The sequence below is a fragment of the Enhydra lutris genome, unplaced genomic scaffold (genome assembly GCF_002288905.1).
Source record: "Enhydra lutris kenyoni isolate GAN:26980312 unplaced genomic scaffold, ASM228890v2 scaffoldscaffold53, whole genome shotgun sequence".
Lineage (NCBI taxonomy): Eukaryota > Metazoa > Chordata > Mammalia > Carnivora > Mustelidae > Enhydra > Enhydra lutris.
Window position 1 is genome coordinate 3,209,875 of NW_019154137.1, and position 17,574 is coordinate 3,227,448.

At 44.3% G+C, this 17,574-nt stretch overlaps 1 protein-coding gene and 1 long non-coding RNA gene across 2 annotated transcripts; one reads left to right on the forward strand and one right to left on the reverse strand.

Moving 5' to 3' along the window:
- Positions 1–771: 771 nt before the first annotated feature.
- LOC111157222 (A-kinase anchoring protein 14) lies at positions 772–17,548 on the forward strand. Its single transcript, XM_022518513.1, is given in 5 exon segments — positions 772–1,289; positions 1,646–1,737; positions 14,547–14,726; positions 16,830–16,882; positions 17,449–17,548. Coding segments are annotated over 5 exon segments (582 nt in total). The 5' UTR covers positions 772–1,132.
- On the reverse strand, positions 1,747–13,312 carry LOC111157288. The gene is made up of 3 exons (XR_002641290.1): positions 13,164–13,312; positions 2,873–2,952; positions 1,747–2,559 (listed from the first exon to the last, which is right to left on the reverse strand). It is a non-coding gene; the product is annotated as an uncharacterized LOC111157288 (long non-coding RNA).
- Positions 17,549–17,574: the final 26 nt, after the last annotated feature.

Here is a 17,574-nt window from a genome sequence, read left to right on the forward strand (position 1 = left end):
TGATCATTTATGATAAACCTCTTACCAGAAGAGGAGCAAAGAGTTTCCCGATGTGACACATCTGTCACCACAAACCAGCAGCACACGTTATGATGGGACAGCAGGAAGCACGCCCCCTGAAGTCAGGAGGCATGTTACCTTCCCTTTCACTGAACAGTTTTCTGGAAGTGTTCACCAAAGCAAGTGCTCATGGGAGTATATTACCTCAGGAGAGGAGATGGTAAAAAGTGAGTTTCTGGCACATGATATATAATTTGTACACCTGGAGAGTCCAAGAGAAAAAAACTGAAAACCCATCCCCATCCTATGCTGTATTGCCTCTAATGATTTTAATTCACATTATCCTTTAAAAAAAAAAAGATTTATCTATTTATTTATTTGAGAAAGAGAGCGAGCACGAGCAGGGGGAGGGACCGAGGGAGAAGGAGAGCATCTCAAGCAGACTCTGCACTGAGCACCGAGCCCAACACAGGGCTTGATCCACGACCATGAGATCATGAACTGAGCCAAAATCGAGTCCAACGTTTAACTGACTGAGCTACCCAGGTGCCCCTGGGCACATAGCTCCAGGTCTCTGGGTGGCTCAGTGGGTTAAGTATCCGACTCAGTTTTGGCTCAGATTCTGATCTCAGGGTCGTGGGATCGAGCCCTGCGTTGGGCTCGGTGCTCAGTGGGGATCTGTTTCTCTTTCTCTCTCCCTGCCCCTCTGCCCTTTCCCCTGCTCATGTTCTCTCTTTCTCAAATAAAATCTTAAAAAAAAAAAAGGGCTGGGCATGTGCTCTCAGTTGCCTAAGCAGGGATTGAGGTTCTATTAAAGACTCAGCTAGAAATCCATATTGTTAGAACTCCAAAGAAGTTCGGACTCATTCTACTACACCTTGATCGAACTGTTCATGGTTCTAAGAATCTGAAAACCCTTGGTTTTCAGGAAAAACAGATCTCTGAAGCTAGGCACAAAGGATAAACCATAAGGCCTCACTCCCATCCCCACCCTTAAGCCTTTGAGGCAACAACCATTTCCTACATCTTATCCTTCAAGCGGAGGTCTGAATTTAGACAAGTGTTGTAGGCAGATGCACGCACACATGCGCAAGGGCTAACTTGTTAAGCTTCTTTTTCCAGGGGAAAGAAAATGGATGGGACCAAAAATTTCAATATCCAGAAGATGGATGTGGATCAAAGTCCTACAAGCCAGGAGACAGACAAAGAAGATGACAACGGTGATGTGAATAAACTAGCCCTAGAGTTAGTGAAGAGTGCCATCCACGCTGCTGTTAAGAGTATGGAAGGTAGGGGCGCCTGGGTGGCTCAGTCGGTTAAACGTCTGCCTTCGGCTCAGGTCATGATCCCAGGATCCTGAGATCGAGCCCGGCATCGGGCTCCCTGCTCAACGGGAAGCCTGCTTCTCCCTCTCCCACTCCCCCTGCTTGTGTTCCCTCTCTCACTGTGTCTCTGTCAAATAAACAGGTAGAATCATTAAAAACAAATGAAAAAACCTGACATTTAAAAAAGGAAACCCCACATTTAAAGAAAAAAAAAAAGACTGTGGAAGGTAGTCATCCAGCTTGGAGGCCTGAAGGACAGTCCCATTAAACAATGCCACACCACCAGGCAACTGACAAATTCTCACCTCCTTTTCTTGCAGAAGCTGAAAAGCCCACCAAAAGCATCAAATGGATCACACACGGTGAATTCACAGCAGAAAGGGGCCGCAAACAGATTGAGGAGTTCGTCCTGGTAAGTTAGCGGACCGCTCCGGATGGGCATACAAGGGCGAGGAACAATGAAAAGGAGCATCTGATGAAAAGTTTCAGACCCAGAAACCCTAGATGATTTCAAAGGAGACTAAAAAGTAAGTAATTGTCCCCCATCTGGGTTCCAAGATCAAAATGGTATGGCTCGATGGTGAGAGGCACAGTCGTCTTTCCTTGTTTGTATCTTCCTAACCTTACGTCTCCCTCGGCAAATCCGAGAGGCCCGGTTAAGCCATTTTCCCATGCTGGCTTTCAAACCAGGAATTCTCCCGTCACCAACTTTAGAGACCTCGTATTAACAGAGGGGATGCCGATGGATCTTTCTGAGTTGGTTTTGGAACATCATGCCTGCACACTGTGATGTGCATGTCTGTGAATTCCTGTCTCTTTTCTGCCTCTGCCTGGCTCTGACCCATTTGTGTGGCTTATCCTGGAGTGGCTTATCCAGGTTGCCTTGCATACCTGGCGGGGTGGGTTAAACCATGACCTGAAATCCCTACTCGCTGTATTTCCTCCGTCCCTACTTGCCCGCTGTATTTCCTCAGAAGACAGCCGAGCCGGAACAGGTGGAGGCAAACTCTTCAGCCCTCGAGAAGCTTCCTGCTGTCTCTGCTTCTCTGGCCGGCCCATCACGGCCTACAGCCCTAAGGGCAGTTCCCTAGGCCCAAGGAAGGCCCAGTGAGGTGGAAGCGAGGTGCACGGCACAAAGTACTACTTACTCTTGGACCTTCTTGCTTTGGAGATCGTGCCCCTTCGGAGTCGGGCGAAAGCCTCTGCCTACTGCTGCCAGGGTTTGTGCATCAGGCTGGAATGGGACACAGAACAAGCAGAAAAATTTCCCCCAACAATGCCACCCACTACTCTGAGTAAAAGGCAAAAGTCAGTCCTGACAATGGCCTACGGAGCGTGAAGTGATCGGACTTCCCTCTTCCCTCCCAACTTAGCGCCCAGAGTCATTGCCTGCTACCTTCTCCCTTTTCACCTTTCTAACTGCAGCCACACCCGTCTCCTTCCTGTTCAACTGCCAGGCCGGCTCCCACCTCAGGGCCTTTGCACTGGCAGTGCTCCCTGCCTGGAACCCTCTCCCCTGGGATCTGTTCTCATGGTTCATGCCTTACCTCTCTTGAGATCTTTGTTAAGATGCCGCCTGTTCACTCACTCTGAGAGTGACCTGAAGACTAGAAGAGCTCTTCCACAGCTAAGGATATGAAGAAAAAGCCATGTTAAGAAGGGTAGCAGGGACAGAGACAAAGTCAGGAGCTAAATCCCTACACAGCAACCCACACATGGTGGGGCTATCACAGGCAGACAGGCCCTCCCTGAGGAGCGGGAGGTCCAAGCCCCACCTCTGGTACCACCCACCACCCTGAAGACTGCACCAGGAAGATGAGCCCCCTAACATCTGGCCTTGAGAATCAGCATGGCTTCATCCCAGGGACTCTGAAAATTGGGGGGCTGCTTGACCAGAGTATTATGGAAAACCAAGACTCAGCTCTTAAAGGGCCCACACGGTACCATTCTCTCTGAGACCAAGCACAGAGGCAGTGGTTTGAAAGGTGCCTGGACTATTTGCGAAGGGGATTTATCACGTCATTTTAAGGTTATGTGCCAAAGGGGCAGGGTCTGTAGGAACATCCTCTGGGAATGAAAGTGCTGGTGGGTACCAGTTCTGACATTTCTCCATCTACCTTGCTAGGCTCCTGACCCCACCCTGGCAGGTGCCCCTCTGAAGCAGCTCCTGGCCCGCCACAGCAGGCAGGCAGCCTCACTTGGGACCAGCATCTTCCCAAAGTCATTACCACCCTGCCACAGCTGGTGGGCAGCCTTGACCAAGACCAGTGTCCCTCCAAAGCAACTTATGCCTCAGGTGGGGTGGAGGGGTACAGCCCTACCTACCAGCACACCCACAATAGCCACCAGTAGGCACTGCAGCCAGCAGGGCCAAGGGCCAGCCCTGCTCACCAGCACCCCCACAGCAATCATAGCGGAGTCAAAATAGGACAGTGCATTGTGGACAGTGCAGTGGGCTGTAGCCCACACGTGGGACACCCCCAGAGTGCCTGGTTCTGGTGATGAGGGCTGATGATATTACTGGGCCCCACAGAACACCTTCTACATAAGGCCGCTACTTTCAAGACCAGGAGTCAGAGCTGATGTACCTAATACATAGAAACAAACACAGAAAGTCAGACAAAATGAGGAGACAGAGAAACAAGAATAAGACAAAATCACAGAAAAAGGCTAAAAATGTTGATAAGCAATTTACCTGATAGAGTTCAAAGGAATGGTCATAAAGATGCTCACAAGAGTACAAGAGTTGGGAGACGAATGGATGAACTTGGTGAGAACTTTAACAAAGAGATAGAAAATATTTTTACTTTTATTTTTTGAGAGACAGAGAAAGCTCAAATGGGGCTGGGGCAGAGGGAGAAGGCGGGAGAATCCCAAGCAGGTTCCTTACCTGACACAGAGCCCAACGCGGGGCTCGATCTCACGATCCCGAGATCATGACCTGAGCTGAAATCAAGAGTTGGACACTTAACTGACTGGGCCACTCAGGCGCCTAAGAAGATGGAATTCTTAAGAAATGGGAGTAGGATAAGGTGCCACTGGAACAACACCAAGCATACGAACATCTGCATTATCGGGGTCCCAGAAAGAGAGAGAGAAAGGGGCAGAAAACATTTCTGAAAACGCAATAGCTGAAAACTTCCCTAACATGGAGAAAGAAACAGACATCTGGGTCCAGCGAGCCCAGAGAGTCCCAAATAAGAGGAACCCAAGGAGGTCCATGCCAAGACACATAGTAAGTAAAATGGCAAAAATTAAAGATAAAGAGAGAATCTTAAAAGCAGCAAGAGAATACAAATAGTTATGTATCCGAGAACCCTCATAAGGCGATCAGCTGATTTTTCTGCAGAGTTTGCAGGCCCAAAGGGAGTAGTGAGATACATTCGAAGTACTAGAAAGAAAACCTACAACCAAGAATACTCCATCCAGCAAGGTTAGCAATCAGAACTGAAGGAGAGAGGAGTTCTCAAACACAAGTTAAAGGAGTTCATCATCACTAAACCAGCATTCCAAAAAATGTTAAAGGGACTTGTTTAAGTAGAAAAGGCCATGATTAGAAGACAATTACAAAGGAAAAAAATCTCACTGGTAAGAGTAAACATATAGTAAAGGTAGTGAGTCAATCCCTTAGAAAGCTAGTGTGAAGGTTAAAAGACAAAGTAGTGTCTCAATTATAGCTACAATAATTACTTATGAGGTACACAAGATAAAAAGATGTAAAATATGATGTCAACTACATGAAATGGGAAGGGAGTAAAAACGTAGCACTTTTAGAATGTGTTCAAAATTAAGTGACCATCAACTTGAAATGCACAGTTCTATATAGTGTGTTATATGTGAACCTTCTGGTAACCACATCCCCAAAATCTAGAATGGACACATAAAAGACATAGAATCCGAACATCACAGTAAAGAAAGTCACCAAGTCACAAGGGAAAAAAGGAATAGAGAAGAACTACAAAAACAGCCAGAAGACAATGAACACATTAATCATAAGTACATGCCCAGCAGTGATTACTTTAAATGCAAAGAGACTACAAGTTCCAATCGTACGACACAGGGTGACTGAATGGATAAAAAAACAAAACCCAGGGGCACCTGGGTGGCTCAGTGGGTTAAAGCCTCTGCCTTCCGCTCACATCGTGATCCCAGGGTCCTGGACTCGAGCCCTGAGTCGGGCTCTCTGCTCAGCAGGGAGCCTGCTTCCTCCTCTCTCTCTCTGCCTGCCTCTCTGCCTACTTGTGATCTCTGCCTGTCAAATAAATAAATAAAATCTTAAAAAAAAAAAAACCAAAAACAAAACCCACCTATACGCTGTCTACAGGAGACTCAGTTCAGACCTCGAGATACATACAGACTGAAAGTGAAGGGATGGGAAAAGATATTCCAAGTAAATGGGAGAAAAAAAAGGAAAACAGGGATAGCCACACTTACACCAGACAAAATAGACTTTAAAACAAAACCTGTAACCAGAGGCAAAGGGCATTATATAATGATAAAGGGGTCAACCCAATAAGAAGATATAAGACTTGTAAATATCTATGCACAGGAGCACCTAAATATGTAAAGAAAATATTGACAAATATAAAGGGAGAAATTGACAGTAGTTCAGTAATGTTAGGGGACTTTAACACCCCACTAATATCAACAGATCATCCAGGCGGAAAATCAATAAGGAAAGTGACTTTGAATGACACATTAGACCAGATGGACCTAACATATATCCAGAACATTCCATCCCAAACCAGCAGAATACACATTCTTTTCAGGTACACATGGGACATTCTCCAGGACGGATCTTGTGTGAGGCCAGAAAACAAGTCTCAAACTTAAGAAGACTGAAATCATATCAAGCATCCTTTCTTAGCACAATGGCATGAACGTAGAAACCAATTACAGAAGAAAATTGGAAAAACACTACAAACTACAAACACCTGGAGGCTAAGCATGATACTAAGCAATCAATGGCTGAACCAAGAAGTCAAAGAGGAAGTAAAAAATACCTCGAGACAAATGAAAATGGCAACAACAGAGTACAAAATCCAAGTGATGTAGCCAAAGAGGTTTTACAAGGAACTTTTTTTTAAGATTTATTTATTTAGGGGCACCTGGGTGGCTCAGTCAATTAAGTGTCTGCCTTTGCTCAGGTCATGATCCCTGAGACCCAGGATGGAGCCCTGCATCAGGCTCCCTGCTCAGCGGGGAGTCTGCTTCTCCCTGTGCCCATGCCCCCGCTTGGGTGTGTTCTTTCTCTCTCTCTCTCAAATAAATAAATAAAAATCTTAAAAAAAGATTTATTTATTTGTTTGAGGGGGTAAAGGGCTGAGGGAGAAGGAGAAAGAAACTTAAGCAGACTTCACGCTACGGGAAGTTTATAGCACTACAGGCCCAACTGAAGAAATCTGCAAATCTCAATCTTATCTTACACCCAAAGGAAGTAGAAAAAGAACAAAGCCCAAAATTAGTAGAAGGAAGGAAATAATAAGTATCAGAGAGAGGATAAATGAAATAGAAACTTAAAACATTAGAAAAGATCAATGAAACTAAGAGATGGTTCTTCAAAAAGATAAAACTGGAAAACCTTTAGCAAGACTCATGATGAAAAAAAGAGAACTCGAATGAAAAAAATCAGGAATGAAAGATATCATAACTGACACCACAGAAATATAAATGATTATAAGAGACTAGTCTGAAAAATTATTCGTTGCAAACAAATTAAACAACCTAGAAGAAATAGATAAATTCCTAGAAACAATCTTCCAAGACTGGAATCAAGAAGAAATGGAAAATCTGAACAGACAAAATGTTAATAATGAAATTGAATCAGTACTCAAAAACACAAGACATCTGGGACCAGATGGCTTCACAAGTGAATTTCACCAAACATTCATTTTTTTAAAAGATTTTATTTATTTATTTGAGAGAGAGAGAGAGAGAGAGAGAGCATGAAGGGGGAGGCAAAGGGAGAGACAGGAGCAGACACTCTGGTGGGCAGGGAGTCCGATGCAGGGCTCAATCCCAGAACCCTGGGACCCTGACCTGAGCTAAAGGCAGACGCTTAATCAACTGAGCCCCTCACCAAACATTTAAAAAGGAGCTGATACTTATCCTTCTCCAACTATTCTAAAAAATTAAAGAGGAAAGGTTGCTTCCCAATCACTCAATGAGACCAGCATTACCCTGATACCAAAACCAGACAGACAGACAAAAAGAAAATTCCAGATCAGTATTCCTGAGAACATAGATGCAAACATCCTCAATGACATATTAACAAACCGAATTCAACAATACATTAAAAGTATCATATAAACCAAGATCAAGTGGGATTTATTCCAGGGATGCAAGGATGATTTAATATTTACAAATTAATCAATGTGATACACCATGTTAACAAAATAAAGGATAAATACAATATGATCATCTCAATAAATGCAGAGAAAGCACCTGACACAACTCAACATCCAAATATGATAGAAACTCTCAATGAAGTGGGCACTGAGGAAACATATCTCAACATGAGAGAGGCCAGATATGACAAATTCAGGGCTAACATCATGCTCAAGAGTGAAAGGCTGATGGGGCGCCTGGGTGGCTCAGTAGGTTGGGCCTCTGCCTTCGGCTCAGGCCATGATCCCAGGGTCCTGGGATCGAGCCCCACGTTGGGCTCTCTGCTCAGTGGGGAGCCTGCTTCCCTTCCTCTCTCTCTGCCTGCCTCTCTGCCTGCTGCTGATCTCTGTCTGTCAAATAAATAAATAATTTTTTAAAAAAGTGAAAGGCTGAAAGCATTCCCTCTGAGATCAGGAACAAGACTACAATGCCCACTCTTGCCCTTTTTATTCAACATATAGTGCAGCGCCTAGCTGTAGCAATGAAACAAGAAAAGGAAATAAAAGGCATCCAAATTGATAAAGAAGAAGCAAAACTACCACTGTTTGCAGACATCATGATACTATATATAGAAAACCCTAAAGACTCAACCAAAATACTATTAGAACTAATAAATGAATTCAAGGGGTGCCTGGGTGGCTCAGTCATTAAGTGCCTGCCTTTGGCTCAGGTCATGATTTTAGGGTCCTGGGATCGAGTCCTGCATCGGGCTCCTTGCTCAGCAGGAAGCCTGCTTCTCCCTCTCCCACTCCCCCAGCTTGTGTTCCCTCTCTTGCTGGGTCTCTCTCTGTCAAATAAAAACAAAATCTATAAGAAATGAATTCAGTGAAGTTGCAGGATACAAAATTAACATGCAGAAACCTGTTGCTGCATTTCTATACTCTAATAATTATCAGATAGAGCCACTGAGAAAACAATCCCATATACAATTGCATCAAAAAGAATAAAATACCTAGGAATAAATTTAACCAAGGAGTTGAAAGACGTGTATTCTGAAAACTGTAGGACAGTGATGACAGAAATTGAAGATGACAAATAAATGCTCGTGGAATGGAAGAATTAGTATTATTAAAATGCCCATACTACCCAAAGCAATCTGCAGAATTCAATACCATCCCAATAAAAATACCACTGGCATTTTTTTCATTTTAGAACAAATAATCCTAAAATTTACATGGAACAACGTAAGACCCTGATTAATCAAAGCAATCTTTTTTTTAAAAAAGATTTTATTTATTTATTTGACAGAGAGAGAGACAGCGAGAGAGGGAACACAAGCAGAGGGAGTGGGAGAGGGAGAAGTAGGCTTCCTGCTGAGCAGGAAGCCTGATGTGGGGCTTGATCCCAAGACCCTGGGATCATGTCCCAAGCCGAAGGCAGATCCTTAACGACTGAGCCATGCAGGTGCCCCCAATCAATGCAATCTTAAGAAAGAAGAGCAAAGCAGGAAGTAGTATGCTCCTGGATTTCAAACTATACTACAAAGCTATCGTAATCAAAACAGTATGGTACCGGCACAAAAACAGACCCATACATCAAAAGAACAAAACAGGGGCGCCTGGGTGGCTCGGTGGTTTAAGCCGCTGCCTTCGGCTCAGGTCATGATCTCAGGGTCCTGGGATCGAGTCCCACATCGGGCTCTCTGCTTAGCAGGGAGCCTGCTTCCCTCTCTCTCTCTGCCTGCCTCTCTGTCTACTTGTGATCTCTGTCTGTCAAATAAATAAATAAAATCTTTAAAAAAAAAAAAAAGAACAAAACAGAGTCCAGAAATAACCCACACTTATATGGTCAATTAATCTATGCCAAAGGAAGCTAGAGTATACAACAGGGAAAAGACAGTCTCTTCAATAAAAGGTGTTAAGAAAAATGGACACCTACATGCAAAAAAAAAAAAAAAAAAAAAAAAAGGGGGAGTGCCTGGGTGGCTCAGTCGGTTGCATGCCCGACTCTTGGTTTTAGCTCAGGTCATCATCTCAGGAGATCATCTTGTGAGATTGAGCCCTAAATCAGGCTCTGCATTTGAAGCACAGTCTGCTTGAGATTCTCTCCCGCTGCCCCTCCCCCTGCTCATATGCTCGCTCTCTCAAAATCTAAACAAAACGAACCAGGTGGTGGGTATTGGAGAGGGCACGGATTGCATGGAAGCACTGGGTGTGGTGCAAAAACAAGGAATACTGTTACACTGAAAAAAACAAAACAAAACAAAACAAAACAAAAACCAGACCATTTTCTAACACCATATACAAAAATAAGCTCAAAATAGTTTAAAGACCTAAATGTAAGACCTGAAACCATAAAAATCCTAAAAGAAAGCACAGGAAATAACACTTGGAAATCAGCCTTAGCAATATGTTCCTCGGTGTGTCTCCTCAGGCAAGGAAAACAAAAACAAAAATAAACAATTGCAACTACATCAAACAAAAAAAAATTTTGCACAGCAAAGGAAACCACCAATAAAAGAAAAGGCAACCTACTAAATGTGAGAAGATATTTTACAAATGATATGTTTGATAAAGGGTTAATATCCAAAATACATAAAGAACTCCTACAACTCAACACCAAAAAAGAAAAAAAAATCCATTTAAAAAATGGGCAGAGGGCCTGAATAGAAACTTTTTCTGAAGACATACAGATGGACAAGAAACACATGAAAAGATCCTCAACGTCATTTATCATCAGGGAAATGCAAATCACAAGCACAACATCACCTCACACCAGTCAGAATGGCTAATGTCAAAAAGACAAGAAATCACAAGTGTTGGTGAGGACATGGAGAAAAGGGAAGCCTCGTGCACTGTTGGTGGGAATGTAAATTTGTGCAGCCCGATGGAAAACGATATGGAGGTTCCTCAGAAAACTTTATATAGAAATATTATATGATCCTGCAATTCCACTACTGTGTATTTTCCCAAAAACAAAAACACAAACTTGAAAAGATATACGCACTCCATGTTCATTGCAGCATTATTTGCTCTAAGCCAAGATGTGGAAGCAACTTGAGTGTCCATCAGTAGATGAATGGGTAACAAAGATGCGATATATATAAAATAGAATAGTATTCAGCCATGAAAAAGAATGAAGTCTTGCCCATGGATGGACCTAGAGGGTATTATACTAAGGAGTAAGTTAAAGAAAGACAAATAATACATGATTTCACTTACAAATGGAATCTAAAAAACCAAACAAATGAACCACCAAAATGAAACAGAAACAGACTCAAATACAGAGAACAAACTGGTGTTACCAGAGGGGAGAGAGGGGTATGATTTGGGTGGAACAAGTGAAGGGGATTAAGAAGTACGAGGTTCCAGTTATAAAATGAACTAGTCACAGGGTGCTCTTGGCTCAGCTGGTGGAGCAATGTGACTCTTGATCTCGGGGTTGCGAGTTCAAGGCCCACATTGGGCACAGAGATTACTTCAAATCTTTAAAAATAAATAAAATAAAAATAAAATAAAATAGTCATGGCGATGGGGCACCTGGGTGGCTCAGTTAGTTAAGTGTCTGCCTTCGGCTCGGGTCATGATCCCAGGGTCCTGGGATGGAGCCCCGTGTCGGGCTCCCTGCTCGACAAGGAGCCTGCTTCTCTGTCTCCCTATCCCTGCTGTTCCCCTACTTGTGCTCTCTCTCTGTCAAATACATAAATAGAATCCTTAAAAAAAATAGTCATGGGATGAAAAGCACAGCAGAGAAAGTAGTCATTATAGTGTCATAATTTTGTATGGTGACAGACCTAACGTGATCATTTCATAACGTACATTAATATTAAATCACTACGTTGTACACCTGTCACTAATAGAACACTGTATGTCAACTATAGCTCGACTGAAAAAAGATTCCACCTGCTCACTGAGGCCTTTCCTGGTCACCTCATCTAAAACTGCAACCCGTTCTCCTGCCCTGATTTACTTTTTCCCTTAGCATTCGGCTCTACCTAAGATACTAGATTTTACTTACTTACCCTTTGCCTTTCTTCCACCTACAGATTATATAGACCATAAGGGCAGAAGCTTTTATCCAATTCTCTGTCCCCAGCTCCTAAAAGGTCACATACACACAGATGCTCTAAAATATGTGTTGAATACGTGAACAGATTTGTTCTTTCCATACCATTACTTGTTCACAGATGAAGAGCTTACCTACTGCGTAGGACCATTATGAGGATAAGATGATTAGAAAGTAGAAAGTTCACTGAAAAGTTAAAAGCTCTATAAAGCTACTGACAGAAAATCCCCTTGTTCCCAGACCTGCTAACGCAGCAAGCTCTGGAAGCGAAGTCTGTCCTCCGGGGGTCAGACATTGCTGATGGAGAGCTTTCTCAAACTTATTGCAGATTTCCCAGAATGCACTGTACACCAGGCGATGGCAAATGAGTAGTTACCATTTCCTGAGCATCACTGTGTGTCGAGTACTGCTAAGTACTTCGCATGCATGATCTCATCTAATCCCCACAATGGACCTGCGTGTAGGTACATCAGTGTACCCATTTTATAAATTAGAAACCCTGAGGTTCAGAGAGGTTGGACAATTTGCCCAAAGTCTTAAAGACTGTATTTCTTTATTTATTTCAGAAAGAGAAAGTGTGCACGAGCGAGGGGAGGGGCAGGAGGAGAGGGAGAGGTAGAGAATCTCAAGCAGACTCTGCCCTGAGCATGGAGCCCATTATGGGGCTTGATCCCATGACCCTGGGGATCATGGCCTGAGCCAAAACTCAGTCAGACCCTTAACCGACTGAGCCACCTAGGCGCGCTGGTCCTAAGTCTTTCTGATCAAGCAGCAAAATAAAGTTTTGATCACAGGTCTGATATACTTTGGCCACCATAGTAGGAAAAGTTCTTTCTTTTTTTCTTCAAAGATTTTATTTATTTGAGCGTGCAAGAAAGTGAGTGAGCATGAGTGGGGGGAGGGGCAGAGGGAGAAGCAGACTCCCCCCTGAGCAGGGGGCCCGATGTGGGACTCAGGGCTCTATTCTGGGACCCTGGAATCATGACCGGAGCTGAAGGCAGACACTTAACTTACTGAGCCACCCAGGTGCCCCTGAAAAGTTTCTGATGACAAAAATAATGCAGAGTTTTACTATCAGTGAAAAATGTAAATTCACAAGATTCTGAGGTATTACAATGTGAATAAGAATGATGAAACCTGGTATCCAAAGGCTCGTGTGTTTTGGGGAGGGAATAGGTACAATTATGTATTGCCAATGGGCACAATTAGTTTATTTTCTCAAGGAACACAGTCTGGCAACAGGAATACACAAATAAGTTCTTTATATGAGAAAAGTTGGAAAATCCCCAATGCCTACCACCAAGTTAAAATTATTTTTATAATAAAATAAGACATTATAAAAAAAACCCAAAAAATCCCCAGTGAGCAAAATGACACAAAGTAGAAAATGAAAGCTCCCCTTCGACCCCCACAATACCCAGTTCTACTCCCTCGAGGGTCACTTACCATTGATAAGAGTTTTGGGCATGTATTTCCAGGTGCCTGTTGATTTTGAGTGTCCAATAATATGTAATTGGCTAAGCCATCCATGGGAGAGTAGCACAATGAGAAATTGTTTCCTGGAAGCGAGTATATGAAGCAATGTTATGTAAAAATGACAAAATACAAGATTAACACACACTCACTGGAGCTACGTGAGAATCAGCTGCCTGAACAGTGATAAAAACGGGGACCCTTCCGATGGTACAAGGTCTTTGATGGTGTAACAGATTAAACATTAGAGCTGAAGAAATATATTCACATAGGAAGGTTGGAAAGAAAGGCATGCTCCAGTGGGCCGCAAAGGGTTAACTAGCGGGCTCCTTCACTAACAGGCATGACAATCTGTGTAAAATACAATCCTGATCTCCAGGAATCTATAGAGTCTGGGGCTCCTGTCTGGATGACTGAAACAATCAACTTAAGTTTGAAAGAAAGTAAGCTGAGGGCGAACGCCAACCTATTTTTTTTTTTTCTAGAGGGCCTGAAATCTTTTAGCCATCTCCCTCTGACTGGCCCTCCGCACATCACTGAAACTGTTAGACCGTCCCACTTCCTTCCTTCTGTGGCCCTTCAACTCAATTCAGGGTTTTTTGGTGGTTTTTTGTTTTTTTTTTTTTTTTTTTTTTTTTTTGGCTGTGGAAGCTTCCTGTGCCCCCAACCCAAGGGGCTTCAGTCGAATTGAACTTAGGGCGCTGGAGCTGCACTGTGACTTCTCTGGGCCCTAAGTGCTAGTCAGATTTGTGCTTTTGAGAGAAAAACTTCTCCAAGGGGGTCAAATAGGGATCTGAGGGGTCTGGAGGATCCTAGGGCCTGACTCATTCCTTTCCTAAACTTACTTTATATACCACCGATGGCTGTACTGAAGTGAGCTGGATTTTCAGAAACAGCTTGTGAAATCGGCCCCATTACTTTCCAGTCACACCTTTAGGGCTCCCAAGGAGTGAGCAGAACACAGGTTCCGATCACATTCTCATTACTCTCCAGTTAACCACGCTTGTCTCCCGAGTTAAGGGCCCGGAGGGAGGTCGCATGTGTACGTGTGTGTGGCGTGCGTGTGGCGTGCGTGGGGCGTGCATGCACCCCTACGCATCTGAGCGTGGCCTCTGTGTTCCAAAGCCCGATCTCCAGGGACGTTGCATTCGTCACTCATGCGGGCTCCGCCTTTGCTCTCCTCCACTTGTGGAGATAATTGGGAGTTGACTCTAGTTTGAATCCCAATCCAAAACGGTAGAAACGGATGCCCGAAGCCAGGCTGTAACCCCTCCTGTTGTGTGTTGCCTTTACACAGAGGACTCGAATGGGAAGTTTGCTTTTCTCCATGTGCTCTTTCTCTTTTATATGAAACAGACGTGGGAGTATCAGGACCGCTGGGTGCACTACACACAGTTTATAGAGAGGAAAGACCTGATTCACAGCTACCACTACATCTACTGTGTACGCTGGAGCATCCCAACCGCTAAGAGACCCATGCCGCCAGTCACTGCCTCTGCCTTCTTCACCATCAAGATCACCAAAAACAAACCTCCAGTAAGCTCTTCCTTTTCTCCCCCTTTCGCTTAGATGAGACCTCAATGAAAATGGAGATGTCTCTTGTCAAGGTCATTGATGACCCCTTCTTTGTAAAACTCAAGTCCTATTTCTGTCCTCATCTTGCTTGGCCCATCTATAGCACTTGCCAGAGCTGCTCACTCCCGGCTTCATGAAACGTTCCATTTGGCTGCTAGAACCACACACTATCTGGGTTTTCCTTCTGCCTCACTGCTCATTCCTTCTCAGTCTCTACTGGTCTTGAACCTGTCCTCCGTACTCCTCTCCTTGGTGGTCTTACTGCCTCCTGGCTTTAAATGCCTCCTCTAGCTTCTGCTTCCCACATCTGACCTCCAGCCCAGACCTCTGCCACTCGGATGTTTAATAAACATCTCACTTAAACTGAACTTCCAATTTACCCTTCCCAACCTGATCTGCCCGCAGACCTCTCATTTCCATTCGTGGCCCAAATCCTTGGCATCATCCCTGACTCCTGTCCCTCATATCCAACACATTAGGAAATCCTATTGGCCCTATCTTCAAAATAGGTCCTGAATCCAGCAACTTCTTACCGCTCCTTCTACCACCTTGGTACGAGACACCATCATCTCTTACCAAGACTGTTCCAATGGCCTCCTAACTGGTCTCCCTGCTTCCACCCTCGCCCTCGTTGTGTAGCTTTCCAAAACAGCAGACGCCTGCCAGAGTGAGCCTGATAAAATGAAATTATGTCACTCCTTTGTTTAAAATGTTCCCATGTGTTTCTCTAACTCCAAACTGCAGGCACATTAGCTGATCTTGTTGAAAGGAAGATTCTGACTCGGCAGGTCTGGGGTGGGGCCCGAGACGCTGCATTGCTAAGAAGCTCCCAGGCGGTGCTGCTGCTGTGGGCCCGGAGTACACTGAGCAATGAGGTCCTACCGGGCCTTGCGAGGCCTGGTCCCTTGTTATTGCTCCTCCCTCTCCTCCCTCCCTCCCTCCCTCTCCTCCAGCTGCTGTGATCTCACGGCTCTTTAATAACCCAGATAGAGTCCCACCTCAGGGCCTCTGCACCTGCTGTTCCCTCCGACCTTCTTCCCTAGGGATGGGCACACCCGGCTCTCACGTCCTACATCACACTTTCTATCCCTTCCTCCATGCTTTCACTTTTTCTCCCTAACACTTTCTGACCTTCTGATGGTCTACGGGATTGTCCGTTCTGCCTACTAGAACGTAAGCTCCGCAAAGGCAGGAGTTTTTGTTTTTGTTTTGCTGTAAAACGAGGCCTGGCAAGTAACAGGCACTCGATGAATACTTGAAGGAATTGCGTGTAGCTGCCAGGGAGACGATGAATATGAGACAGGCTGATAGCTGGTGTGAAAGGAGTCCAAAGAACATCCACGAATCCAGGGTTAGGGTCAGCAGAGAAGCGGGTCTGGTTCCAAGCATGATGCCTGGAATACAGCCGACGTGAACACGTTACTCCCCGCCTTGCCGTCCATCCTTTCACAGAAGTTATCTGGGACTCTGTCTGCCTCCATGAGCTCTCACCGCTCCCGGTCACCTATCCTGCCATCAGCTGTCTTGCTCACGGGCAAGGTTGGAGACCGGGAAGTAAGGCTGCTGGAGGAAAGCAAGACTGTGACCAGAGCCTGTACACTCAGGGCTTAGGAGAAGGGCTCTGGCTCGAAATTCCAAGTAGAATTTTGGAAGGGAGTGTGGGAGGGGCCCACAGAGACAGTATTATAGCCCCCACTGCTGCTCTAAAAATGTTTTCAAACCTTGCTTATCAGTATTATTTCATTCTGATGCTACTCCCGAGAGGTAAATACTGTCAACTGAGCAAAGTGGAACATATCGAGAAGGTAAATGAGTACTTGTGAGGAGCACAAGCCTTTCCTGACTTGTTTCCAATTCTGCAGTGATCCTTCAAGTATTTGTTGCCAAAAGGATCTTTTGGGGAACAGAGATTTGAAGTGACAAAGAACTACCACCTACAGACATCCCAGTAAGGAGGATGAATTCTAGCAACTTCAGAGTATACGTAAGGACAAGTGTAGGGATGGAAGGAATTATGAGTTGGTTTGACTGGTATAGGCTAACGGTTATCCTTTTCTCTCTTAGGATATGCCCATTGAGATCTCTTATATCTTTGAGGGCCTTTCATTAGTTCACAGGTAATGAACATTTGGAGACTTTTTTTTTTTCCTTTTGGTAATCTCTATTCCCAACATGGGGCTAGAACTCATGGCCCCAAGATCAAGAGTCGTATGCTCTACTGACTGAGCCAGCCAGGTGCCCCAGGGAGACTTATTTTTTAAAGGGTGGTCACTTTTCTTCTTTGGCCCACCCGTCCCATCAGGATGGGCTCGAGGGGTTCTGCCATTGCTCTAGAAAATTTGTTTTAATGTCCCGTTTTTCAGTCATTAGAAACTTGAGGATTAACCGCTAAAGGAGGGTGGGGGCAAAGTGGATCATGTCTATTGTTTCTATGAGAAATTCAGTTACAGGGAATTAAGTCCTATATAATAATCTTTGATTTGTACAGCAGCTCTTTTAAAGAATGTTTACATAGAAATGCACTAATCCTTTTACTGATTGGGCCTATGGAATAGAGACAACCTTTGCTCCCCACCCCAAATGACTTCTTGCTCACTAGGAATGTAACAGAATAAACAGGGAATCCCTGGCTCAATGTTTTATGTTAAAAAGTTTTGGTATGTTTATTTTCCTTCCTCTGCAGACCAGGAATGACTCGCTTTCGAGAAAAATGGCTGAGGGACATTATTGAGGCCAAAAATATTTTAATGGAGTCAATTCCCTTCTAATTCAATTGTGTCTAATTCTTACAGAATGTTTTAGGATTAGA